At 42.6% G+C, this 27,960-nt stretch overlaps 1 protein-coding gene across 1 annotated transcript; it reads right to left on the bottom strand.

Annotated features, from left to right (window-relative positions):
- Positions 1–121: 121 nt before the first annotated feature.
- RMND5A (required for meiotic nuclear division 5 homolog A) lies at positions 122–27,698 on the bottom strand. Its single transcript, XM_074540524.1, has 9 exons — positions 27,335–27,698; positions 22,975–23,117; positions 15,281–15,415; positions 15,024–15,124; positions 9,279–9,445; positions 8,453–8,618; positions 5,760–5,862; positions 3,308–3,462; positions 122–1,847 (listed from the first exon to the last, which is right to left on the bottom strand). The coding sequence occupies exons 1-9, from the start codon at positions 27,474–27,476 to the stop codon at positions 1,784–1,786; spliced, it is 1,176 nt and encodes a 391-aa protein (XP_074396625.1). The 5' UTR covers positions 27,477–27,698; the 3' UTR covers positions 122–1,783.
- Between the last annotated feature and the right edge of the window lie 262 nt (positions 27,699–27,960).

The following is a 27,960-nucleotide window of genomic DNA, read 5'->3' as shown; positions in this document are numbered from 1 at the left end:
TTGTTGGGATTGTTGGGTTTTTAATTACTTCATGTGCCATTTCATATAGATCCAAAGCATTAAGCAATTCCAGTCAAAAGCAAATATTAAAAGCAATTTCAGCAAGACTAGGAAGCCTACATGGAAAATAATATCCTCACCCGTTTATTGTTGATTTCACCACTTGGTAACGCGGCTGTTTGGAACTCAGTGTGAATACAATGGAAGCTTTGCAGAAAATCACACACCTGCATTTTTTCACATGTATCAAACACATCTGAAGTTGAAAATGTGTGTGCCTTGACTCGCTCCTCACTTTGTAGGTTTGTCCATTGTCACTGATCCCACAAGAGTCCGACTCAGTCTCTCCAGTCAGGTGACAGACAAATTCAAAAGGTGTAGATTTCCCAAAGATGGTCTTCAGTCTGTAGTGCATTGTGCTAGTGCATTCAACCAGTGTGTCAGTGTTCAACCACACAAGCTTGGGGTTGGTTGTTGCTGTTTTTTTAACTACACAATACAGAAATATAATTTTACATGTAGCTTTGCATGCCTTATGGCTGCTTGCCCTACTATAGGACAGTGCAATAAATACAAATATATGCACACTAAAAAAGATTTAACTGCCGTGATCTACGTCTCCTTTATGAGTACAAATTTACCTAGTCAACAATATGACAAATTTAGCAGAGAAAGTGGCAATGGCAGTAATATTCTACTACAAAAACAAGGCTAGAAGCAAAGTGTTCTCAAGCTACAGAAAACTTGCTACCTCCTAATATATGATGTAGGGCCCAGTTCTGCCAAGTGCAGAGTTGTGATCAGTAGATTGCATCAGAACATGCTTTTCCCCCCATTTAACAATGAATACTTCTACAATTTATTTGGTTTTGATAACTGTTTATAAATAGCACACTATAATGACTATTAAACTATACAGCAACATGACATTTATAGCCTAATCCTGAATACAAAGTTCAAAGAACATGACTACAAAGGCCAGAGAGCAAATGTCATCAACTAAAAGCATTTCCACTTCAGAATTTATTGAATGTTCTCTTACACAAACGCTTGTCAATCGTGAAACCAGAGGAACAGGATTTCCTATTCCCTCTCTGCCCCAGTAGCAGTTTAGCCACACATCACCCTTATAAATTAGTGATGGATTTCAACAGGTAGCCCCTTGGGGCTATATATTTTATATACTTTATATATATGCACATTTACTTTGAATTCTATGTAAAAGTTGAAAAAATGTTTGAAAGAAAAACTCAGAATATATCACAGCATTTTCAGCGAAAAAAATACAAATTAGTTTTATAACGACTATTCAATTTATCAAACTTTTTTTTTTTCTGAAGTATTTACCTTTAATTATGTACACATTACAGGAAATAAAACTTTGTCCACAAACATTCTCTAAGATGACAGTTATCAATAAAATGATAGAATAATAGCAGGAAGAATATTAAACAAATGGGGGTGATCAATTTCTGCTTTTAAAAAGTAAAAAGTCACCATATAATTAAGTACAAAAACCTGCATTGAATGACAACTGCTGGTGTAGTAACTTGATCAGGTATGGAGACCAAGAGTATAGTAGAGCCCTATGGTAATAATATTTCTGTAGCATTTCCACTTGGTATGTATATACTAAATGTTGGCAAAGTTTCTGTAGCATTAGCTTATACAAACATAGGAGTCCTCAGTCTGCTGCATAAAAGGGAACAAGAGTGTTTTACTTCTCCTGAAATGCACCTGAAATCCAGAGTGTCACTTACAAACTGCATAATGTAACTTTTCTTCAGAAAAATATCTGTTTGGCATCTCCAGGGCTCTGTTCCATTGGACAATAGGGGCATTTTAACCTGGGGACAAAGACAATGTGTTAGAAGTGGGGCAATGTGTGACAACAGAGCATTAAAGGTACTGAGGTTTCCCCCTGCAGCAGGAAACAATTGCACTCCTAAGCCACAACACTTTACCTGCCTCCAAGAAAAGTCACCTTTAGCTGAGAGAGACCTTACCATGCTTCCCCTTCTAGTTACAGTCTCTCACCTTTCACCCACAAGCCCCTGAATTATTAAATTATCATAAAGAGCATTTTCTCTGCAGTTATTATTCCTATTTGTGGATTTGCTTGTTGCATTTCAGAATCCCAGAATGGTTTGTGCTGGAAGGGACCTTAAGGACAGGGACCCACTGCACCCCTGCTGCCAAGGGCAGGGACTCAGTGCACCAGACCCACCCAGCCTGGCCTTGCAGAAATTTTCAATCAGCTGGTGGCTCTCACTGGGGCTTCCTCAATATCCAGTTCATTTTAGTGGCTGGTTCCCAAAATGCTGTGATTTTCCAACCCACTTAGATCAGCTCCTGCAGGCTCTGACTGAAGGGTCAGCCTGCTCTCCCTGCTGAGGTCTCTCATCCAATCCCACCTACTTACAGGATTTCTTCTTTTTGAAGAACCTGATTCTATTTTGAAGCATTGATCCATTTTGCCCCCCATCTCCTACATTTGGGCATTTTCCCTTCTCCACCCACCCAACCCCCCAGAGTTAATTTGTCAGAGCTGTGCTGTCAGTAAAACTGATCCAGGAAAGCACCAGCAATGAGTGACCAGGGACAGGAATGATGCAGCAGCAAGGTTACAGCTTCAAATGGCAAAAGTCACCCCAAGTCCCCCACAAAGGCATAGAATGCAAACATCACTTGACATTTTCATTCATAGCCTCACTTATTTTCACACTGGATTTCCCAGAATGATTTAGAGCTCTCAGTTAAGCTGACAGCCTCCACAGCAGCTGTATATTTAATCCAAACAACCACTGTTCTTCCTCAAGAAAATCTGTAGAGATCTGTCTCTCCCATTTCCTTCTCTCCAAAAGCCTGGAGCACCCCACAGATATCTAAAGAGGAGTATTTCCACAGTTATAATTCCCCTCCCTGCTCAATTATTAAGCCATATTTCCCCTAGAGGTTTAATTTTAGTTTTCAACAGATTTTTCATGCATTACTAACCTTGCTCCCAAGGAAAAACTGTGTGTGTAAAGCCTTGCAGTTTGAATTTAAGACAACACAATGGTGACAACAAAGTGAAAAATTACTCTGCTTGCTGCATTCCTTCATGCAAGCTCACTTTCAACAACATCACAGGGTTTATTATGTTTTTCTCCAGTGCACCAACCCAGCTTATGCAGCTTTCAAGCCATTCTCCAAGATTAACAAGCTTCCACCATAATTAAGAACTCAGTTTTCCCAAAACACATTATTCTAGTCTTAAGATGTGTTCTTATCTGTATGTTGTTTGAAATAAAAGAATGGTACTTACTTGCTGCCATTAAACATTTTATTCAAAGCATCTCTGGATATAATATGACCACAGACTAATTTCATAGGTGGATTATTATCTGTTGTTTGCTGACGAAGAATGGGACAGGCAAATATTGAATGATACCAGCACTTTTTACCGAGGTCCACTTCAATCTGTGAAAGAAATGAACATAATTTATCTCAGGAAATTACATTTCTAGATAAAACCCCTTTAGGTCATGGCAGTTACTTAACAGATTTCACAATTCAGCTGTGAAAGCAACAAAATCCATTGTGTGGATGCCTGACAATTTCCCAGCCAAAAATACTTAATTGTGATCTTAAAGTGGTGATTTATGTTGGGGATGGGGAGTAACAACAAAACAGAATATTCTGCCAAGGGACAAGTGCAAATTTTGTTGTAAATCTATGCTCTGACAGGAAAACTGAGCTGGTGAACCATCAAGACTTTCTGGAACTCACTGGCTAGAAAATAAAAAGTAATTTATAGATTTCATTTTAGGGGGAAATTAAAATAGAGAAAAACTCTTGGATTGACTATATTCATGTTGAACAGCTTCTTGAAAGGCTCTGCCAACACCTTGCTGTCATGTGAATAATGAAGCATATCACAATCACCAATTTTCAGTACCAACACAGAAGATACTTGTGCAGCACAACTCTTGCCATGAGTTATTTCAAAATTACTTCAAAAAGGGACATGTAACAGAGAAGAACAAGTCTGTGACTTCAGTAATTAACTGAGAACTGCAAAAATCACACCAGAGCTCACCTGGCTCTGAGCAGTCCTCTGTTCAAAGGTTTAACCTTCAACAAAACCTGACAATGTGACCTTTTCATGCTACTTAATCTGCCTTTGTACAAGGAAAATAAGGTTTCCCACCCCCATAGTGCATCAGCAGAGGACACTAGAGACCCTTCAGTTTAAAATGCAAGGAGACACACATGGATTATGAACTGATTTGCATCAGACAGGAATCTTTTTCCAAATGCTCCCTGGCTGGACAGCAAGGCAGGAATCTGTCACACTCCCAGCATTACAGAAAACACAGCAGGGAGAAAGCTCAGCACTCCTTACTCTATACATGAATCTCTTCCAGCTGCAGTGCAAGAGGCTAACTCAGTTCATGCCCAGTTTGCACTAAATAAGTTTCCTTTCCAATCAGGAGCAGGTCACTGGAGAGCTGCACACGCTTGGCAGGAGCTATAAAGGGAAACTGGGGTTTCATAACAACTGAACTTCATTTCAAGTGATCTAAATGAGATGTGCTGGGAGCATAATGCACTGGATCCCAGCTCCTGTGTCCCCACATGCAGCAGTAATTCTTTCATCTCCTGTCTGCCTGATAAAGAGCCAGTGCAAAGCAAGCCCTGAGCTCAAGCCCAGCTAGGGGAAGTGAGTGTGTCTCTGTGGGATCCATTTTCTTTCCAGTTTTACAGAAACATCTCTGGGAAAGTGGAAGCTGAGAGCATCAGTTTCTTTAAGGTCATTTATCAATGACCTTTCCAATCTGAAAAGGGATAACAAGTGAAAGGAGGGGGCAACAAACAAAACTGAGAGGCACAAACCTGATGGATAAAAATAATGGAGATAATAACAAGAAACAACCTTGAGAGGTCATCAAGAAACTGCAACCTGTCACAGACATTTCTTCATAGAAATCCTTTCTTTGGGATTTGTCCATCTTCTGGGAAGCAAAGGGCCCCAGAAGAAGAATGTAAACAAACTGTTATTGACTGTTGTGAGATGTGCAGGTGATCCTGTGATTGGCTCATTTTGCATGTTTCCAACTAAGGGCCAATCACAGGAGCAGCTCAGGGGAGATTCCTTTGTTATTCATTCCTTCTATTCTATTCTTGGCATAGCTGCTCTCTGCAAGCTCTCTCTTTATTCTTTTTAGTATAGTTATAATGTATGATATATTATATATCAAAAAATCAAGCCTTCTGATCAAGGAACAAGATTCTCGTCCTTCTCACCTCTCGTCTAAGGTCACTGCAATAGCAACCAAACCTGGACTTTGCAACAAATGTAAACCTGAGGGTCTCTGAGGAGAGGGGATCAGTAGAACTAAAAAACTGTAGGAAGAAAGTGCAGGGGAAGGAGACTGAGGAGGAAAAGCTGGAGAAGGGGGCTGGGGGGTCGTGCTGTAATTGAGGATCCATGAGCACGTGTCTGCCTGTGAATGTGGAGTCTGTGCTTTCACTGGTGAATGGCAATCACTTCAGCCAAGGAGCAGGAGGAGATCCTGGCTGTACTTGTGTTTCAGGGCAGTGCTGTGCCTGGGGCAGCCTCTGTGGCTGCCTGGGGGTGTCTGTGAGCCCCAAGCCCCAGAGCTGCTGGAGGTGGTGGCCATGTAAAACATCCTCGAACATGCAGCACAAAAGAAACCTGCAAACAGCATTTGCCATCAGAAATCTGCCCCAGGGGTAGCTCAGCCCCCACTCACCGGGAGTTCATCCTTCTGGTTCCACACCCCTGTGCACTGCCTTTGCTCAATCACTGCCTTGATGTTGATTAGAGCTGGTAATGCTACACAACCTGCTGAAAAACTGCAGAAAAAGGCCATGTTAATATGAGGTGCATGTTAGGAAAGCAACACTTTTCACATTTCTATTTTAAAGGTTAACTGGGAGACGAGGTTGCTGTATTTGTTCATTTACATCTTGTTATACCTGAAGGGAGCTTGGAAGTACAGACAAGCAAGAGTTTTGGGGCAGGTTATCAGTTATCCATGTGCTTTAGGTACTACATTCTGGACAGAAAACAACAGTTAATCCCTCCTCTGAGATTCACATGGAATTGATTTCTTCTACCACCCACTTTGATTTTGAGCTGTACAGGAGGAAGACATCACATTAATTACATTAATTGATAGAGGAGGTTGCTCTCAGCTATGGTGGAGTATGTGCAGCACAAGAGTTTCCATGTAACCCACACACACAACCCATAATCCTTTAATTATATATAATTATCATGTAAAGAAATGTGTCTTTCCACCCTCACCTTAAACCAAGAAAAGAAATGCAGAAAAAGCAGGTAGGTAAGGAAAGGCAGGAAAGCAGGGCCTGTGACAAGAACAGCAGTATAAAACTGCCCAAAGTCTGTGTCCCAACAAACAGTTCAGCCTCCTCTGGCATTTACCCACTACCAGAACTTAGCACATTATTTGGAAATATTTCAGTATTTTACAAAAGAAAGTATGACAGAGTTTGCCATGAATTAACAGATGAGTTGATGGATTTAATTCAAATGACAGTACTGGAAACCACCAGCAACAGAAACAGAATTTGACCTTGCTATCAAGCCTGCTCTGTTTGCTTGGCAGATTATTTAAATATTTGTGCAAGTTTTATTGTCTACATAAGTCATGTCTTTCCTCCATGTGAAACCTGTGGATCTCTTGCCTGTGCTAAAATATATATATATACACATATATAAATACATACATCCATATATATACACACACATATATATATAAATTCTATCTCTCACCTCCTGGCTGTTTTAACCCTTACACTTTGCTTTTTTATTAATTCAGCCCAGAGTAGAAGTTGTGTTAACCCTGTGAGAAGTCTAACAAATAGCATTTGTGTGAAAACATCTCTGAAGAGCCCTTTCAGAATATAAAAACTCAAGTCAATAGTAAATTCAAATTCCTGTAGTCCTTCAAGACCCCAAACCACAACCTCCATACCACAGGAGTTTTTCTGCTGTGTCCACACTAAGTTAGACCATGAGGTCTGTACAAGGAGAAGCCAATCAGCATTAAGAAAGTGCCCTCTACTCATGTCCAATAAAGCAAAATATTTTACAGCAGGGATTTCACTTCAAGCTTGTTTATTCCTAAAGGATCTGCAGCACTCCAAGGCCACACCAGCTGAGAACAGTCCTGTTTATGACAAAAGCATCAACAGCACCTTCACAGTAAATACATTCCAGCACAATCAGTTCCACACCAGGAGCAGAGCAGATGTCCCACTCCAAACATCAGGAACAGGGATTTTCCACAGCACCAAAAGTCTCTTGGCCATTTCAGTGCTCTGAAAACTGCATTGCAGCACCAGTGCATGAGCAATGAAAATCTAAGGGAGTGCTGGTTATTTGCATGAAACAAGAGGAAGATGAAAAAAACCATTCAAGCTCTAAATACCTATAAAATACTCCAACTGAAACTTGAAAGATTATTGTAGAAAAATAATGAGTCTGAAGTGCTCCCTTTGTTGTTTCTGTTGTATTTTGTGACTGAGGTACAAACAGGAAAAGCAAAAGGCTTAACAATGTGAGAGCTCTGAACCAAGCACAGAAGTCTAACAATAGTGAATGGAAACAGTAAAAAGAAAAAAATAAACCCAAAACAAACAAAAAAAACCCCAAAGCAGTGAAGCTTCTGCTAAGTACCAAATCCAGCCTAGAAAGACACATATCATTTATTTTCTGTTCAACGTTTTAAATGAAAATGAGAACATCAGGAGAGTGTGCTGGGGGAACTGACATGCAAAGGCTAAATAGCAGCTGATCTGTTTTATCTTCAAAGAAGCTGGAAGGAGATTAGGTTGGGTTTTCTTCATATTTCCAACAGCCTCCTACAGAATTGCATTTTGTCAGATTAGCTACTGAGTTTAAAAGTGCCTCTTTCTTCTTTGCAAAAGAGGCCCAGCAGACAATTTGGAAATTTTAGCAGCTGAAACCACAACATAACTGTTAAGCATTCTTTTTAAGAAGATGACTAGTAATGTGTGGAAAAAAAAAAGGCAAAAAAACAAACAAAATTATCAAATGCTGATGGAATCATGGCCACATTTTCAGGGCCATGCTTTCATGGCCACATTTTCAGGGCACATTTTTCAGCTGAACAGCAGGGACAGCTGTCACACATTTGTTGTGGGAATAACTGGCTGATGGCCATCCCCATCTTTAGCAGTTATGTCTAAGCTATGGAAGATAAATTCCATCCAGGAATGCTTCCTCTTGAGGTGCAGGGTAAAGTCCAGCACACAGGAACCTCTGGTTTTTCATTTTGCAGACTTGTCAATTGTAACTCTACCCTGCATTTAAAGCAGCTAGTCAAAAAGTCATTTCTTTTGTCCAGGAACCAAACCAGGCAGTAGCTGTCTGAAAAGCAAGAGAAAAGCAGCATACCTAACACTGAGAGGGGATTCCACAGAGAGCCCCAGGAGAGCACAGGCGTCCCTGGTGAAGATGTCACAGATGTCAGCCCACTGGTTGGCATCCAGCAGGTGAACGTAGGGCGAGTTCTCGATGCCCTGCCGCAGGTACACCAGGCTGCCCATCAGAACCTGGATATCTGCCAGGGAGCAGCAACAGCACAGTTTGTGAACAAACAGGAGATGGGCTCTGCAGCTGGAGCTTTCACATGGAAAACAGGCAGATACACACAAACAATGACAGCCATGACAGCCAGGAGAGCTCCACTCCTGCTGCTTTTTGGCTGGGGAGTTGCCAGGCTGTGCTGCCTGGGAGTTTGCTTCTAGCAGGTTTGGTTTTTTGTAAGCTTTCTGACACACACAGTACCCTAAAAAAATAGGCTTTGTTGGATTCAGCTTGAGATGGTTCATTTAACTCACATGATCTCCATTTTTCAAAAGTTTAATTTCTCTTTGTATTACCCCACGCAGCAGAAAATAGCAGATGACTATTCCAAGAACATTCCTCTGCATTTTTAGCACTTGACTCTGGCAGCAGGCCTATTCTAGATGTAATCCACATTTTATTTAAAGAGTCAAAAATCTTAAATTTAAGCAAATGTGCAATCATTCAGGTATTATTTCTGAGCCCTCTTAAAAAAGACAAAAGAAGATAATTGTAATTGAAAGGATCTGGGCTATACATCATAAATCCAAAATGAAGCCTTTAACAAATGGAAAATAATGGAGTAAAACATATTTGAAACACGTTTTACTCCGAGGTGCCATATCCCAATGCTTTAATGTGACCACAAATGTACCTTTCTGATGATTCAGGGCAAAGGGCTGGAAGTTTTTGGCATACTGCAGTGCTTCTCTTTGATTTGCTGTGCCACCCATCAATAAACTGATGAAATACAATCGGTGCAGTTTGAATTCCAAGGAGCTGTTCTGTGCCATCAGCATCTCTCTGTTGGAGACCGCCCACCTGCAGGAAGGAGGAGGCACAATGGGATGTGACACCTGAGCAATTCAATGGGAGCCCACAGCACATGAAATCACTGCAATTATCCATTAGCCACAGCTATTCCAAGCAAAGTGGGACTGGTTCTGAACTTCTGAGAGCCTCCACAGAGCACAGAAAATGGCAAGGCTCTTTACAAGGGATGGAGCCACACAGGGTGCACAAAATGTGGACAATGTTAATGCTGGTGCTGCTGTAGAGGTTGAGCACTGCAAAATTCAGCGTTCACTGCTTGAAAGACAGGACTAAATTAGGCACAATGTAAGGCAGAAATAGCTCAAGTCTATTGTATTTCAATTAATAGCACTCTGAATCTTAGCAATGACTGACAGCTCTTCAGCTGCACGTCAAGAAGTTGGACCAAGAACATTTTCCAACGTCCTCATACACCAAACATGTCCAAGGCACTGTGTTTGTGTGTGCAGCTGCTGCCCTGGAGAGGGAACTGCATCTGTGGGACCACATTATCAACATCTCACAGTGGGGGAAGGAAATCAGTTTAAATATTACACTTTACCCTGCTTAAACTTTGCTTTCTGAGTTATTTTCAACTTGGATAATAAAAATATTTCTCATTTTCTGTGTCTCTTTCACCATGACAACACTAATGTTTGGCTCCTAAATAACATGAAAGAATTCTTAAACATACAGAGAGTAAAATGAACTGAAATTTTCAAAGCATTTTATGCAAGTTTTTCTTTATTATTTAGAATTTATCCATCCCTTTCTTGGTTTTTTTTTGGTGGTGTTTTTTTTTCCCTTGATTCCATTTAGCCAGGCCTAAATCAATCCAATCTTTCTCTTAAGAACCTCAAGTTTCAATGTCCTCCAGTACATCTGTTTCTCATTAGTGTTAATTAGTTCTACTATTTTCACTGTGGGGGCCCTATTAAGCAAAAAGCTTTTCACTTTTTAGCAAGGAAGTGAGGAAGTCTGTGCTCCTTAAAAAAAACCAGGGTATGTGAGGCTTCTTTTCAATCAATAGGAAAATGAGAAAATTAAGCATTCTTACTGTATTGGGAAGGCTTTCAAAGCAAGGCAGCCTCCTGCATTAGGATGTAGCATTAATGAGCAAGGATCCACTTTCAGTTTGTAGTGGTGGAAGTGTCAGGAGCCTGAATTCCCTGGCAAGGCTTTGGAAAGACACAGTGACCTTTCAGTAGGGAACAGTGGAAAATGGAGCCTTTGAACTGAAAACAAGCCCTACTGTCCCCAGCTTCAGGCACTTTCAGATTTTCCTGCAGCTCCACCAGGAAGGGGTGAAGAGCACACTCACCAACCATGGGTGCTGAGTTTTGGGGTGCTTTCCTAAGTTGGGGGTATATTTGTATTTTTATGATCAGTGTGCACAGTTTAAACAGGATATTATGGCAATAAAGTACAATGCCAGCTACAAAAACAAGAGCCTGAGGTTAACAACCATAGACTAATAAGCAGATGAAGGACAAAATCTATTATAAATAAACACTAAGATTAATCCACAAAGAGATATTAATCTCTATTACATCAAAAGGGCCTCCATCCTCTCCCTGCCAATATTTGCACCCACATGACAGAGTACTTCATCTTGCTGAGGTCCAGTCTATTTTTCCAAATTAGCTTTTAGGCAGGCTTTCCATTTTTAGGTCTTTGAGTGGCAGCACAAATTTGTATCAGAAGAAAGCAACCCCAGAGGCAAGGCCTGAGGTGCTCAGTCTGGGACAGGCTGTTCCTGTTTCCAACAGAAAAACAAAAAACCAGCAAGGGAGGTTTAAAACACTCAATCCACATATTCTCTACAGCTGCCCAAAATTATCAGTAATCACATCACCTGTCTTCCTACCTCTTCTCAAAATGACACCCAGTTATTTTCTGAGACTCAAATCCATCTGAATTTTTTTAAAGTTTACACTGTGCTTTGCAAACCACGGGTACACAGGATTCCCCTCAGCTCCCACACTGGATTTAGATGTTAAAATGAATTTAACAAAGCCTAAAGATTAAATTAAGTTTAAATCATACCTCAAAGGACCCAGCAAATACCAGGACCTGTGCAACTTGCTGTTTACGGGCAGAAGTGAAGAGAGCATCTCTTTGCCAAATTACAGCCAAATCTTTGAACCTCCAAGTCATTTCCACAGGAGGAAATCACACAGAGGCCCAACCTGGGCTCTGAAGGGCCAGAATACACCCTGACAAATAATTGCATTTCTTTTCCCATCACCAAACCACAGTGAGAAATGTCACTGTCAGTTCATGGCACACAGAGATTACACAGCTCAGAGTGCAGGGCCAGACTAGGCCTCTACAAAAGTCAACTTCCACATCCCACAAGGGAAAACAAAAAAGTCACATTCTATTTAAATCTGAAAGGTCCTATTTTGAACTGCTGAAATTTGTATTAGAAAGAAAACCTGGATAACAAATACAGTTAGGGTCTATTTTTGAGACACAAATACTAATTTCCATCACCTCAGCAGAGTTTTGAAGTCCTTTTGAAAAGTCATTAATCTGACAATTCCCTTCCCATGGCAGTGACCTGGAGCCACCTGTGTTTGTTTTGTTTCCAGCCCTGAGTGAAGCTGAGCACAGGCAGAGCCAGAGAAACTGGTTGGCTTTTAATCCCAGCTTTTCCCAGTTTTACAGAGCTGCTGATGTTGTGAAGGTATTTCCCTTTCATTTCCTGGCAGACACAGGTGTTCAGGGGAGGGATAGGAAGCAGTGCTGTGTGACATTTTGCCTCCATGTGACAGCAAGTGCCACTGTGCTCCTTGGGCTTAAATTGGCACCAGTGAATAAAAGTTCAGCCTGGAACAGTCCCAGACTGGCCCTTTGCAGGGTCAGGCTGCTCACAGTGGTGCTGAGGCAAAATGTCACACAAGGATGATTAATTAGAGTCTCCTGAAGCAGGAAGTGGGGTATAGCAGGTTTTATCCATGTGAAATTGGGAAAAGCTGAGATTAAAAGCCAACCACTTTCTCTGGCTCTGCCAGCACTGTCTGTCTGTGCTCAGCTTCACTCAGGGCTGGAAACAAAACAAACACAGGTGGCTCCAGGTCACTGCCATGGGAAGGGAGTTGTCAAATTAATGACTTTTCAAAAGGACTTCAAAACTCTGCTGAGGTGATGGAAATTAGTATTTGTGTCTCAAAAAAAAAAAAAAAAAAGACCCTAACAGTATTTGTTATCCAGGTTTTCTTCCTAATACAAATTTCAGCAGTTCAAAATAGGACCTTTCAGATTTAAATAGAATGTGACTGGCCATAACTTTTTTGTTTTCCCCTGTGGGATGTGGAAGTTGACTTTTGTAGAGGCCTAATCTGGCCCTGCACTCTGAGCTGTGCAATCTCTGTGTGCCATTAACTTCCAGTGACATTTCTCACTGTGGTTTGGTGATGGGAAAAGAAATGCAATTATTTTTCAGGGTGTATTCTGGCCCTTCAGAGCCCAGGTTGGGCCTCTGTGTGAAATGAGTGGGAGGTTCAAAGATTTGGCTGTAATTTGGGAACCCCCTCAGCCAGAGAGCTCAAACCACACTGTGTCACATGCTGATTCCTCCCCAGAGCCATGGGTTCTGAATATTTTGAATTTTGAATCAGAAAATTCAGGATATTATGGCAATAAAGTACAATGCCAGCTACAAAAACAAGAGCCTGAGGTTAACAACCATAGACTAATAAGCAGATGAAGGACAAAATCTATTATAAATAAACACTAAGATTAGTCCACAAAGAGAATATTCTGAATATTCTGAATATTCTGAAGGGCCAGAATACACCCTGAAAAATAACTGCATTTCTTTTCCCATCACCAAACCACAGTGAGAAATGTCACTGTTAGTTAATGGGATCTTGCAGGCACACAGAGATTGCACAGCTCAGAGTGCAGGGCCAGACCAGGCCTCTACAAAAGTCAACTTCCACATCCCACAAGGGAAAACAAAAAAGTTATGGCCAGTCACATTCTATTTAAATCTGAAAGGTCTTTTTTGAAGTGTTGAAATTTGTATTAGGAAGAAAACCTGGATAACAAATACTGTTAGGGTCTTTTTTTTTTTTTGAGACACAAATACTGATTTCCATCACCTCAGCAGAGTTTTGAAGTGCTTTTGAAAAGTCATTAATTTGACAGCAGCACCACTATAAATAAGGCCCCTCTGTGCCCAGCAGCAGCTTTTGCACTGTCCAGTTGAAACAGAATAAACATTATCCACAGAAATAAGATGGGGAGGGGTAGGGCAACACACAAACTGTGCTGACAATACACCCCATTGTCTGCCCATGCAGCTGGAAAATAAAAATTCCTTCGAGGGATGACCATGCCTTCTCCTTTGTTTGAAAAATATTTAACACATTGCAGAAACTACAGGATACAACTCAGTAGCAATGAGTAAGGCCTAAAGCACTGCAAACTGGAGCTGAAATGAATTTAGAGATTTCAAGGGAACACTCATAACAGCAAGTTACTGTTCCTCAGGGATTACCCTTCACAGCTCTGCTATTATTTGAACTACAAGATATATGTGGTGTAGCTGACAGTAAATCTTGTTTTAGCTGTAATATCAGTGTTGCTTCCCTTCAATTAGCCAATTGAACAGCAATAAACCACCCCAGCTCTCCACCTGGCTAACTAGATTCAAAGCCCAACTATTTAGGTCAAACTTTGCATGACCCAGAGGCATTACCCAGGATTTAGTCAATGAACACCAGGGTTTGGATATCAGAGTGTCCCTGCACTCAGTTTAGATGCCAGCAAATGCTCAGTTACCACACCTATGTTGGCTCATGTAAAAGGGAACAGAAAATGTTCTTATGAAAATGTGCTTAACTGAATAATGCAAAAGAAATCTATCCTCTGGAATGAAAGACAAATTCTGAATTTATTTTGGTTTCACTGTTTTTATTTCTAAAAGCTCACTTTAAAGTCGGTTAGGTTGTTTTGTTTGGTTGGTTGGGTTTTGTGTTTTGATTTTTTTTTCTTACTTTTGAGAGCAACCTAAGTTTAGAAAAGTTAAAAAAAAAAAAACAGGATGAGGGGGTTTCAGAGGGTTTCTAATTGTTTTTTCAGGAGGAATCTCATTAAGAACAACCCAGGCTCCTCCCACCCTCTGGTCCCTTGTCTGGAATGGGAGGGTGACTGAAGGACAAGAGAACTTTGTTCTGCTCACCCCAAAGGCTTCATGGTACCCAAAACCTTTAATAAGTCCTGGTATCCTTCACAATGGGACCCCTTAAAATAAGGTTACTAATGATCCAACAGAAAGTCAAGCACCATCACTGGCCAACAACTTTTCCTCCAAGTGATGTTTCTTCCTTAAAGCAGCCCCACAAGTGATTCAAGTGAACCCTCAATCTAAGCAAGAGACCCTCAGTTCATCACTTCCCATGGGGAGTGACACAGAGGGGATGGAAAAGGAAAGATCCACTCAGTAAATTCACTCCTCCTCTCAAAGGACAAGCAGGGACACATCAGAATATGCTAAAGAGAGGATTGCAAGTGAAAAACTAAAGAACTGTTAAGAGCATTCCTTAAAAACATGAGGAAAATAAATGAGTGGACTCACTCTAGTGCAGGTCTCAAAACTCTAACTTTTAATGCCTCCAATATTCGATTTAACTCCACAAATGGCTCTTTTTGACTTTGATCTATTGACAGACCAGATTCCTGAAAAGAAAAAACAAAAGGGCACTTTTTAGTTAAAGCATAAAAAACAATGAGTTGGCTGACAGTTTAAATATTCATCTGAAACATTCAAATGAGGAAGCCAAGACAAAGCTTCATCTTCCTCAGTGGCCAACCTTCAACAGCCACACTTGTTACCTGACAGAGCTCCTCAGCCACATCCAGCATGCCCTGCCTGAAGAAGTGCTCCACCATCACCTCATTGAGGATCCTCTGGCTGTCAGCCTGCCAGCAGCCATCTATGCCCACGCTGCTGATGTCCGAGTCAAAATTCTGAAAGGCACAAATTAACAGTTCATAGGCTGCAACAAACCAGCCCACAGCATTTCTCTTTAATCATGCAGGACACCTGTGGCTCCACCCTGATGCCTTCTGCCTGTTACTCATTTGGCCCTCAATTATCTCCAAAGTGAAATAAATACATGGCAGCTTCCTTCATTACCTCCTGTGTAGGAAGAAGAAGAAATCTTTTAGCTTGCTCCTTTTCAAGTCTGAATATTATTCACTACAAGGAATTACAGCAGCAAATTACAAGTTTAACTAGAAAGTTAGAAATCTAGTTAGTTAATAAAGGGGTTTGCAGTCCATGTGGATTTCTGAAGGAAGGATCTGTAGAAATGGCTCTTTCCATATAGGAAACCTGAAAATGTTTAGAGAACAGAACACAAAATCACCTACATTAGAACCAAGACAGAGCCATCAATGCATCTCTGTCAATTCAGCACACCAAATTGCAAGTAATGCTTTAACTTAAGGATTTTTACATATCTGGGAACTAAGCAATGCTGAAAAAGCAAAAAAGTCACTTCTCCCCACATCCAAACAACAAAATCCAAATCTCTGATGACCCCAACACCCCAACAACAGGATGAGCTTTGAAGATCCAAGAGATATTTTTTAGAACTAACCCAGCTGATCCCAGAGCCATGTATTTTTAGGCCAGTGGCCCAGGGACATATTCCAGGAATAACTGAAGACATTGTCACGCTGGCTCCTTGGTAACACTTGGCACTGCTTGGCACTTTGCCTCTTGGCAGCAGGAGAGCAACATTTATTCTAATCCAAGATACAAACCAGGATTTTTAACTGCTAACATGTTTTATGATCAGGGCAAGCAGGTTAATTTTAATAAAAATCCTCACCCACTGCTTAAAAGAAGCCTCTTGCAAAATGAAGAGTCTAGAAGGCAGTGCATTGCCTGCTGCCTGCTCTGGTGACCACAGCTCTGTCCCAAGAAGGAACTTCAGAGGATGTGAGGATCCACAGCCCTGCACAATGGGAACAGCAGCCTCTCACAAACACAGGTTTCTGTCACAGCAGGCAGGGCAGGTAACACCCAGCTGGTACCAGCTATCTTCCCATGCACAGCTCAGCTTCACACTGCACCTTCCTGGTACTTGTCGGATCTCAGCATCTCAGTCCTGAGGTGCTGAGCCACCGAGACCACCTTGGGGGGCTCGGGAGTCCTGGAATGTTCCAGAAGTGTCTGGGGGCTGGACTTTGACCCTACACAGGAGACGACAAGGATGAGGGGTTCACCGGGGTGAATGGTGAAGGGATTAGCTAATTAGAGGGTGAGACACAGGGTTTAGGATTTATGTACAGGGGGGTTTAGAGGAGTAAGATGGAGGAATTGGGGCGTGTCCTGTCCTTCTGCTTCTTCTTCTCCTCCATCTTCTTTGGCCATGGTGGCACTTTGGGATTGGTTATTACTGAAAGTGCACCCAGCAATAAGAATAAATGGTATTGGGGAAAAATGATAAATATTGTACACGTAACAATGGGTATAAAGATAGGTGGCTGTCCGGAGGGCAGCACAGTGTGCTCATGGCTGACTGCTGAGCAGAGCTCTGTTCGGCTGAAAGGACATCTTTTAGATAAACAATTAATAAACATAAAAACCGAAAGAAGAACTGAAGCCTCTTCTCGTCCTTCCATACGCGGGCTGCCCCAAGGCCACTCCGGGCCCTTCCAGGCCCCTCAAACAGCCGAGAAAACCCGACAGGTACTCACCACTTCCTAATTTCCTTCATCAGCACCTCTACATCCCCTCTGATGCTGCTCTGTGTCACCATGAACAAGGGACAGCCTTTGCATCCCTGCCCACACAGCTCCAAAGGCACTGCTTCCTTCAGGGCTCCCAGCAAGCTCTCAGTGAAACATTAACCTCAGCCTGGCAAACTGACTTTCCCACCTTTCTGAGATGGTGCAGTGAGGTGAGCATTGAAATTATTGCCATTGATTCATGGCACACATTAATAACATTCTCACTTGGGTGTCTTAACCTGTAACTCCTTGTCATGCTGTTCACCTCTAAGCTGTATCTTGAAAAACTTAACACCTTGCAGACTGAGTAATGCTGTTCTTATTTGTGCCAATCAGTCAAATCCTCAAAGGTTCCCCAGCCTTGCTGACTGTGCTCTCAGTGTCCAACCACCACCAGCAGGTAACACAAATAAATCCACTAACAAAGCACTAAAGGATATCAGACAGAGTTCAGAATGCACAAGCTTGCATTTGTTACCTCATTTCCAGGGTGGAGATCATCTTTAATCTAAAAATAATTGACCAGAAGTTATTCTTCATGCAATTCCAAGTCCTAGCAATGACAAAATCCCCTAAGCAGAAACTGGACAGTTCTGGGCAGTTACCAACCAGTGAAGCTGCACCTCTGCCTCAAACATGATCACATCATTCTCACTGCTCAGAGGCAGATATGATAAACTAATTACCTCAAAATGCTCATTTTCTTTTGAAACAGCAACCCCACCATTAGATCTTTGCAAGTCACATAAAGTTATCAAGTCCCATCATTAACCTGAGGACCTCAGTCATTCTCTGACCAACTCAGTCTTGGTCAGGTTCTCATCCCAATAATCTTTTTTTTTTCATTTGTTTTAAACAATTCTGAGGTATTAAATGTGGCATTCTACAGCTCTGCCTCCTCTGGGTGCCGAGGAGCTTTAGGCACTGATTGCACAGATCACAGTGAGTGACTGCCACATGTCAGAAAAAATTATCACTTGCCTTTGGCTTCTGTATTTCACAACTGTCAGGCATGAAGGATCTGCTGGTGACTGCAACCCTGGGTTTTGTTTTGTAAATGCTAACAGTATGCTAACTGACAGCACGTGGGGTGTAATAAGATTTCAACAGTTCAAAGCATTTCTGCAAGTTAAAAACTCCAGAAAGCTTAAAACTCAAAAAACACAAAGTAACCCGTGTGTCAGTTAGTATTCCTGAGGAACACATCTTTTTAAAAGCTTAATTTGCAAGCCTGGGGCCAAACTGTACAGAATGATGTGCTAAATCCACTAATGATACAATGTACAGCACATTACCAGTAAGTGCTAGAATGTGATGACTTCAGGATGCTCACAAATACAAGCTGGACCTTTTCAGCCAACACACAACCCTCCATGTTATTCAGAACAACAGGATATGAGGGAGGATGATGATTAAGGAGTTTGATTCCTCAGTTATTTAGTTGAAGATTACTTTGTGCATTCCTCCCTTCTGAATTCTTACCCAAAATACAAATAAAACATTTGTTTATCTTCTCTGTTCAATCTGTTTACACACAATAGAAAGTTCAACTTGCAAAGACTGTATCTATGTAGCCCCATTTTTCACAGCACCACAATCAAATGATGTTCAGTAAAGGTTTTTAGTGTGCTCCTACACAAGTTTTTACATGAAATGAACACTAACTTAGGCAAAAGGCTGCTGTCCCAAAACAAAGACTGGATTAAAATGTTTGCCTTATTACAGATATAAAATTCAGGGGGGAAATGGAAGGAACTACCCTTTACTCCACTTACTCCCCTAAATGAAGGCATTTAACCACTACCTAGAGGGAAAACATTTACCAGCCTATCAAACTTGCTTGGAGATGAATTCAAACCATTCCAAAGAGTGCCTGATTTACAGGGACACTGATGAATGAGCCACCTGATAACAACTGGCTGAACAACAGTGACCTGATGAGTTCTGGAAGCAGAGCAATTGCCAGCACAGGACAGAAAAACCTGGATGCAAACATTTCCTTTCAAAGGAGGAAATGTTCTTTGGAAGACAGGGTAACCTTGCATGGATCAGAAGCATGCAATCCACACAGGACTGCCCTGAAAAAAGGTTCAGCTTATTAGATCAACTTTCCAAACAACACACAAAGCTCTGGTGTTGTAATCTTTGCTACAGTGTTGTTCTTGTTTTTTTGTTGGGGTTTTTCTCTATTCTCTGCAGTATACTCTTTTTTTTCTTTTCAGGGGTTCTTCTTGGGCTCTTTTCTATTTTCTGTAGCACAGTTTTTTCTTTTTTTTCAGGGGCTCTTCTTGGGCTCTCAACTCACTCTTATTTATTTCAGTTACCTTCACGAGTTACAGCTGCTGCCCAACTAAGGACTCTGCAGTTGCAGCTCGTTTGGAGCAACTCAGACCCACACAGGTCTCACAATACAACATATATTCAGGCCCCCACACTCTGGCATTTCAGAATTTAATGTATTTGATGCCAAACTTGAACTTCATTTTGCTCTAAGGGTATCTGTTCTCAGAGGGAACTCTGCAGGCCCAGCCAAGTTCACAACAACTACAGTAACTTAAAAACTGACCAGACCAAACTTTTTATGTATAACCCTGTCCCATATGGGGAAAAAAAAGAAATGTAACCTGAAATTGCCAACGGCAGATAATAGTGCCAATGGCAGCAAGTTCTTTCACAATCCAAGCTTGCTAAATAGGAAGTCTATTGACTCCACATGCAAGAGCAGCTGCCATGTGCCTGTGTCACACAGTGAGCAGCAGGATTAGCACATTTCATTTCCCAACCTCAAACCAGCCCATGCAGCTGGGCCTGAGCATGCCAGGCCATGAGCACTGGTTTGGAGATGTAAATCTGGCTGTAAAATAAGTGAGGACTTACATGTGACACAAACAGAACTCCACTCTCATGAATCAAGGCAAGGGCTGTGCTCCCTTAAACTCTCAGGAGTGTTTTAGTCTGGAAGCAGCAGGGTTTTGACCAGAATGTGTTGAGAATCAATTCACTACATCAATTACACTTAATTACCAGTACTGCTTTAAGCTTAAGTACATTATGGTGAAGGGATGGGGGAGGCAATTCCAGTGTGGGACTCTGGGGCCAACAAGGACTTTGCTGGCAGGTTCCAAGTGTGGCTTCCAACAGGGAAATTGCATTAGGTACAAATGGAAGCTTTGCTCCAAATGTTACAGTTCAGGGAAATGTTGAATTTCACCTGGATTTAAACATTACCCACATTCATCTGACAAAAAGGCCCAGACTTTCAGGTATATTTTAAAGTAGGCCCTTTAAGATACTACAATATTTGGGAAGATTAAAAAAAATATTTTCATTTATATTGATATTTATATTTTATATATAATTTATATTTTTATATCTTTATATGGTTATGTTTATTCCCAGCAGCACAGGGAAAGTGCATTAGGTACATATGGAAGATTTGCTTCCAATGTTACAGTTCAGGGAAATGCTGGATTTCACCTGGATTTAAACATTACCCACATTCATCTGACAAAAAGGCCCAGACCTTGGGGTATAATTTAAAGTAGGCCCTTTAAGATACTACCATATTTGGGAAAATAAAAAAAAATTCTTTTATACTTATACTGATATTTATATTTTATAGATAATTTATATTTTTATATCTTTATATGATTATGTTTATATTTACTTTATATCCAGCAGCACAGGGAAATTGCATTAGGTACAAATGGAAGATTTGCTTCCATTGTTACAGTTCAGGGAAATGCTGGATTTCACCTGGATTTAAACATTACCCACATTCATCTGACAAAAAGGCCCAGACTTTAAGGTATATTTTAAAGTAGACCCTTTAAGATACTAGAGTTGGGGAAAACCAAAAAAATTCCACCAAGCACATATTTAAGGAGGCAATCCTAACCTGTGCTCTGAACTTCCCAGAACATCATCCTTTGTTCTAAACAGAACTGGGACTGGTGCAGCTCCCACTGCTTTCAATATTTTAATGGAAACACCCCAGAGAAAAAGTGAGCCTGAAAATGCAGAGGAACAAGCACACTGCACACAGGCAGCTGAGCTCATTCTGAGACCTCACTGGAAAAGCCCTTCTGACACTCAACAGGAACAGAGCAGATTCAGGAGATCCTTACTACTATTTTACCAAGCAACATATCTGAAATTTTACAAAATGCTTTTATTCACATCTATTATTTTTTAAATAAAAACACTACATAAACTTAAAACAGCAGAACAGAACACTGGAAAAACTATTCCCATGACAACTGAAGCAGTAATTTGGAGATTAGACTCAAGCCTAAGCTTCATTATGCTTGTAAGCATTTTCTTTGGCTTATAAGAAATTCCCTCACCCATTTCCACTGAACACTGACACCCTCTGCACACAACCTGGGGCTGTTCTACCTCAGAGGATTGGAATGGAAGTATGGCTAAAGCTGGAGGTGTGTTTGTACACAGTCCACCTGCTAAGGCTGAACTGGAAAGTTTAAAAACTTAGGACAAGATTACATAGATTTATTTCAGGCTTCAAGCTGGTAATAAGGATGGAATTTTACTCTAGTTAATTGGTTTAGATACTGCAGCAAGGATTTGAGACAGATGAATCCTTAAGCTGTGGATAACAGTGACGTGTGGATTAAAGCTTTTGGTACAAAGTTTGAACTCTCCAGGATGGTCAGTCAGACATAAACAAAAAACACAACTTTCATGGACATTCTGCTAATAATGCAGCATTATGTCCTTTGTTTCTTCATCTCATTATTGTTACATTGTGCTTTAGCAGATTATCATTACTACCAAAGTTGAAATGAGATTCCCAAAGGATAAATCAGTGCTGAACAAATGTTTAGACCCTGTCAGAGACACAATCTGATGTGAAGCTACCACAAAATGTGCAAAACTGCAAGTATCAGACTCCCTGTACACAGAACTAATAATTTATATAATTTATATATTATATATAATATATATTCTATATAATATATGATAAAAGTAATTTCTATATTACTTTTATATAAAAGAAGAGAGGGAGAAAAGCATGGCCTGAAAGTATACATGTAGCACCATTTCAATATAATTCCAAAGAATTGTGAATATTTACCTACAAAACCAGGCACAATAATATTCACATCCCAGTTACTGCTGAACCTGGAATTCAGATGTGTCACATGTAAAGCACCAAAGATTTGCTGCCCTATCTTATTTAGACACAGAGACTGTGAAATGCTGAATCTCCTTTATTGCTCATTAACAGCACTGCTATAAAATTAAGCTCCCAAAACCAGTAACACCCCTGAAAGAAGTACAAAATGCCTTTCTTAAAAAAATTCTCTGGTCTCACAGGATCACAGAAGGTTTTAGGTTGGACCTTAAAGATATCTTGTGCAACCCCATTGGACCAGACTGCTCAAAGGTGCTTTGAACACTTCCAGGGATGGGGCAGCCACAGCAAAATGGCACTTTGGAGTTACCTGCTGCTGACAATCAGCTAGAAATACATATACACACATATATAAAAACTAACAGTATTTCTTACTGAGACACACATTGAAGAAAACATTTTGCTAAATTGATATAACACAAAATATTTCTATATGCTGTAGGATCTATAGGGTCTGTTCTGTGAGAAATCAGATTTGAGCTGTCCCAGAGGGAACAGGTTGGCTGCAGTGAGTTCTGAATGCAAATACTGTGCTGCCCACTGGCAGAATATTTAGTTCAGAGTAACTGTAGGAAAAAATCGAAATGTTGTGTTATACTGTGATAATGCAGTCAAAGCAGAAAACAAATACCTTATCAATGGCTTTTCCAACTCTGGATACACTGCTGTGGATGTCCTTGTGGTCTGAGGCCAGCTTCTGCACTGTGTCTTTTATTCTCTTACAACACTGGGTCATAACAAGTGAAATCGTCCCCGACAAGTCCCCATCTTGATCTGGACAAAAGAGAGGAAAATCACCAACTTTGTTACAGAAAAACTGGAATATCAAATCTCTTAACATGCAACAACATCAACAGACAAAAAGTGGTATTAAAGAAATGCAATCTAGAGAGTATTTGCAAAGCAAGATCAGCTTAACTGCAGGCAGATGTACAGGAATTCACCTGCATGAAAACTCTCCCGTGGAATCAGGAATCCAGCTGGGTGCACAGCAACACTGAACAAGTGCAACAGTTTAAAAATTTAATGTAAAGGTCTCCTGTGTCCCAGTCCCAGCAGCTGAATAAACATCTCAAAGTAACACTCAGTTCCCAAATCTCTAAGCACAGAACAGGAGGACACTGAAGCTGCTGCAGGATCAGTTTTCTTTCAGACAGCCCCTAAAGGGACATGAGAAAATCAAGTTTAACTTAACAGGGTGCAAGCAAATGAGGATTAATGATGGCCCAATGAATTCCTGCCCCACCAGCCACCCACTGCTACTGGACTGTGTCTGAGCTGTGTGAAACCTCAGAAGCTCTGAACAGTTCCCAGCTCCCCTCAGTGGATGAGGTGTCCTTGGAGGACCTGTGGACCTTGTGATGGGATTTATTCTCTAGAAATATTCTCTGTGACATTTCTGAGCTGATGGCCAACAGGTTCACTGCTGCATGACCCACTCTGGGAAGGAAATAACAAACAGGACAGGCTTGCAGGCCCTGACCACATCACAGCTTCCACCCTTTGTGCCTCCATTCAAACATCACTCAGAAGCTTGAGTCAAGAAAAAAATTACTTTTTTTTGGTGCTTTACTTCAGTTCTTTCTTCCTGCTTTTGATTTAAAAATACAAAAAAATCTCCCTTCCAGTCTTACCTCTGAAGGTCTCTCCTTTCTCAAAGTTGAAGAATTTTTCCTTTAGGGACACAGACTCAGCAGCCTTCCACTGCATGGGAAGGTTAATTTCAGTGGGAGAGGAGCTCAGAAATGTCTCCCTATTACATCCCTATTACTCCTCACTCATCTAGAAAAAACCCACAAAGTTACAGATCCTTCATGTTATTTCAAGTGTTTGTCATAAAACTTAAATAGCAACAAAGAAATAATGATTATTCTTGAAGTAATTTTGGGAGATGAACTTTTTGGAATAGTTGAGTGGAATTTTCACTTTTAATTTGGGATGAATACAATCACTGAAATGAATTGTTTCAGTCCTATTACTCCTCACACATCTAGAAAAAAACCACAGAACCCTATTAGCCTTTTGCCCAGGAGATGATCCTTGGCTTCATGGGGCTGCAGGGAGAAAAAGGCATGGTAAAAGTGAATTTTGTTCTTAGAACCTGTGGCTAATGCAGAAATGCTGTGGAAATTTGCCCTGGTGGGGCTGGGCAGGAGCTGTTTCAGTTCATTTCAGGGATTGTATTCATCCCAAATTAAAAGTGAAAATTCCACTCAACTCTTCCAAAAAGTTCATCTTCCAAAATTATTTCTTTGTTGCTATTTAAGTTTTATGACAAACACTTAAAATAACATGAAGGATCTGTTACTGTCTCATGAATTCTGCCATGGCCAAATGAGCAGCCAGAGATTTCTGCAAGCAAAATGGAAATGCTCATTCCCCAGGAAACAGAAAGGCTGAAATGCACTTTCTGAAAGCCATTAAGCCAAAACCCAACCAACCCACATGGGTTCCTGCTTTACCCCAAACAAAGAAGTGAATTACTGGTCCCTGACACTGTAGCACAAACCCAACTGCAGCAAAGCAATGGAAATGTCTGCAGAGGAAAAGCCATCAGAGCTGCAGAAGGTTTTCCCTCTGCTCCAACCAAACTCTGAGATACTTGCACTAAATCAGCAGGAGGAAATCTGCAGCCATTCCACCTCTCCTGGTAATTCAGGGTTCACAGGACTGAGAGCTTCTCTCTGCACTGTGTGTGCACAGTCACAATTTAAAAAATTCAATGTATTGGCCCACAAGCAGCAAGCAGAGAGCAGAGGGCAGTGCCAAGTTTACTCAGGCACACACACTGACACCATCCAAGAACATGCAACCCTTGGCCACTCCAGAAGAGAGATTTATCAGGAGAACAGAGAAGGAAAACAAATTTGTCTTCCCATTCACAGGCCTGAGCATAGGGCTGGTCTGCCCTTGGGCTGTAACATGAAATCAGCCCAAGACATTTTAATACACTTGTGGTGGGGGGAGAAGGAAACCAGTACAGAGGTTAAGGCAGTTTCTAATAGTTTCTTCTTCTCCACCCACTTCCTTTTTTATCCAGTGCCTATTTAAGGTCTTCTCATCCATCTCTGCTCTCAGATCTTGTCCTAACCTCTTCTTCAGCACTCAGGGCGTTCATTTCTCTTTCCTTTTTCCTTTGAAATTACATCCAGGCGCCAATTTCTGCAGTTCATAGCCCTGAATTAGACTTCCACATTAAGGTGGCTGGCTGCTTTCAATTCCAGCCATTTTCAGAAATCCTCAAGGTAGCGTGTAAAAGCTGAAAATACCTGTTCTTTTCAGAAAGTTACAAATAACATGTTAAAGAAAAGAGAAAATAGTAAGAATTTTGACCCCTATGAATGCAGCTCACCCTCAGATGCCAAAATTGGAGTCCCTAGATGTCTGAGGGTGCATTAGCAAAGCACTGGCTTCATTCTAGAGCACTCACTGAAAGAAAGCTCAATTTGGGATGTGCTCTCTGGGACAGCATCACTTGGTAATGCTGAAATTATTCACTGCACAGTGCCAAATCCAACCTGGATGGAAAACCCAATGAGGATCCTGAAGGAATCACACACTGGAAGCTTCTAAATTCATTACAAAGGGAGTAAAAGCTCTGGGGCTGCCACAGGAATGTCACAGCCAAACCCTTACAGCCCAACACAAGCCTGAGGGTGACACACACAGCTCTCCAGCAAGGTCAGCACCTCACTTTGTGAAGACACATGTTTTAGTGACTGTCCTCAATGCCCAAGCCCAGGCTGATCCAAACAGCACAAACAATAGTTACTGAAACACAGTTCAGAACAATGCCAAAAACACCAAGCCTTATTTCTTCCCAAATAAACCCCTCACAATCAGAATTCCATGTTTGCTCTCTACAGAAACTTCTGGGTACACACAGAGCAGCTCCAGCACGCTGGTGCTGGTGTTCCTGGAATTATCCACACTCCTCAGCGAGCTCTGCACCTGTATTTGCACAGGCAAACAACGGCAACCACGATGCCCCCCAACCAAACAAAACCAAAAGCAGAGCAGCAGCACAGTTGGTCACAGTTTGCTCTCAGGAGCCTGCAAGTTCCTATTTTTAATCCCTGAGCCATCACCCGCTTCCTGCATGGCCTTGGGTAAATCACTTCAGCTGCCTCTCCACTCCCTCCCACTCCAGCGAACACGGCGCTACCTCCGTGCCCGGGATTTCGCAAGCCTTAAACGCCCCGTGTTTACAGCTCTGCAAGTGCCCGGCACCAGCCGTGACACACACACCAGCCTTGTTTACCTCCTGCTTCACCGCCAGAGCCGGCCCAGCAAAGGAACACAGCTCAGGGACACAGGAAAAGAGACAAAAACAGAAAAGAAACGGGGGCGGGGAGTGGAGGGGGGAAGCAAACAGGTCAGCTCTGCCCTATTTCCTCTGTATCCCCCCGGGATGAACAAGCCGTCTGTAACCCAACAGAGGCACACCAGAGCTGCTGACCGGGAACAAACAAACCTCTCCTGGAGGCCCGGGAGGGTGAGACTGATCACAGAAATCTGGAATACGCTGAGCTGGAAGGGATCCACCAGAACCAGCGAGTCCGGCTGCTGGCCCTGCACAGGACAGCGCCAACAATGCCACCATGGGGCTCAGAGCATCGTCCCAAACCTCCCTAAACTCTGCGCTGTGACCACTGCCCTGGGCAGCCTGCTCAGTGCCCAGCCACCCTCTGGGTGAAAAACCTTTTTGTGATGTCCAACACAAACCTCCCCTGCTCCCACCTTTAAAATGTTCCCTGTCAACAACGCCCCAAAGCTCCGGGGGCTGCGGGGGAAGATCCCCGGTACAGAACCCTCAGGATGGGGGTCCCTGGAGCCCGGGCTCTCCTCAGGGGGGCTCCCAGCCCACAAAGCCCGAAGTTTTCAGGGGTGTCCAGCCCACAACGCCCCCAGTCTCGGGGTTCCCCTCGCCGGAGGGAGGAGCGGGGCCGCGTCCCCTGGGCAGAGGGGGTTGCGGGGGGGTCTGCACGTACTCTCGGTCTGCAGGATCTCCCTGCGCAGCCCTCCCGCGTACTGGATCAGCTCCTCCAGGCTGCGCTCGCACAGCTGCCCGTATCCCGAGAACTTCTGCAGCACCTTCTCCAGCTCCCGCTCCACCGTCACGCACTGGTCCATCGCGCCCGGGCCGCGCTGCTCCTCCTCCTCGTCGTCCTGCTCCTCCTGCTGCCCCGCGGCCGGGCCCCCCGCGCCGCCCGGGCCCCCCGCCAGCCCCGGCCCCCGGCCGGCCCCGGCCCCGCTGCCCCGCGGCACCGTCACCCCGGGCCGCCGCACTTCCGCGCAGGCAGCGCCGAGGACACGCGGGGACCTCACGGCGCTCCGCGCAGGCAGCGCCGAGGACGCCTCAGCGAGGGGCCTTGGCGCAATGCAGGGCGGAGCGGGGATTTTCGGTCAGGCGGCGCGGAGGGCAGCTCGGGCGCGCCGCCAGCGGGGGGGGAGGGGGGCGGGCGGTGTTTTCCGGTGTCCCGGGGGGAGCAGGAAGCGCTTCCTGGTCAGGTGGCGCGTAGGAGTCAGCCTGGGGAACGGGGATGCTGTTGCGGTCAGGCAGGGAGATGGGCAGCTCAGCGCGGGGGCCTGAGAGGCGCTGTTGCCATGGCGACGC

Source organism: Zonotrichia albicollis, chromosome 5 (genome assembly GCF_047830755.1).
Source record: "Zonotrichia albicollis isolate bZonAlb1 chromosome 5, bZonAlb1.hap1, whole genome shotgun sequence".
NCBI lineage: Eukaryota > Metazoa > Chordata > Aves > Passeriformes > Passerellidae > Zonotrichia > Zonotrichia albicollis.
The sequence above is the reverse complement of the archived record's forward strand: the minus strand, read 5'-3'. Positions and strand labels throughout refer to the sequence as shown.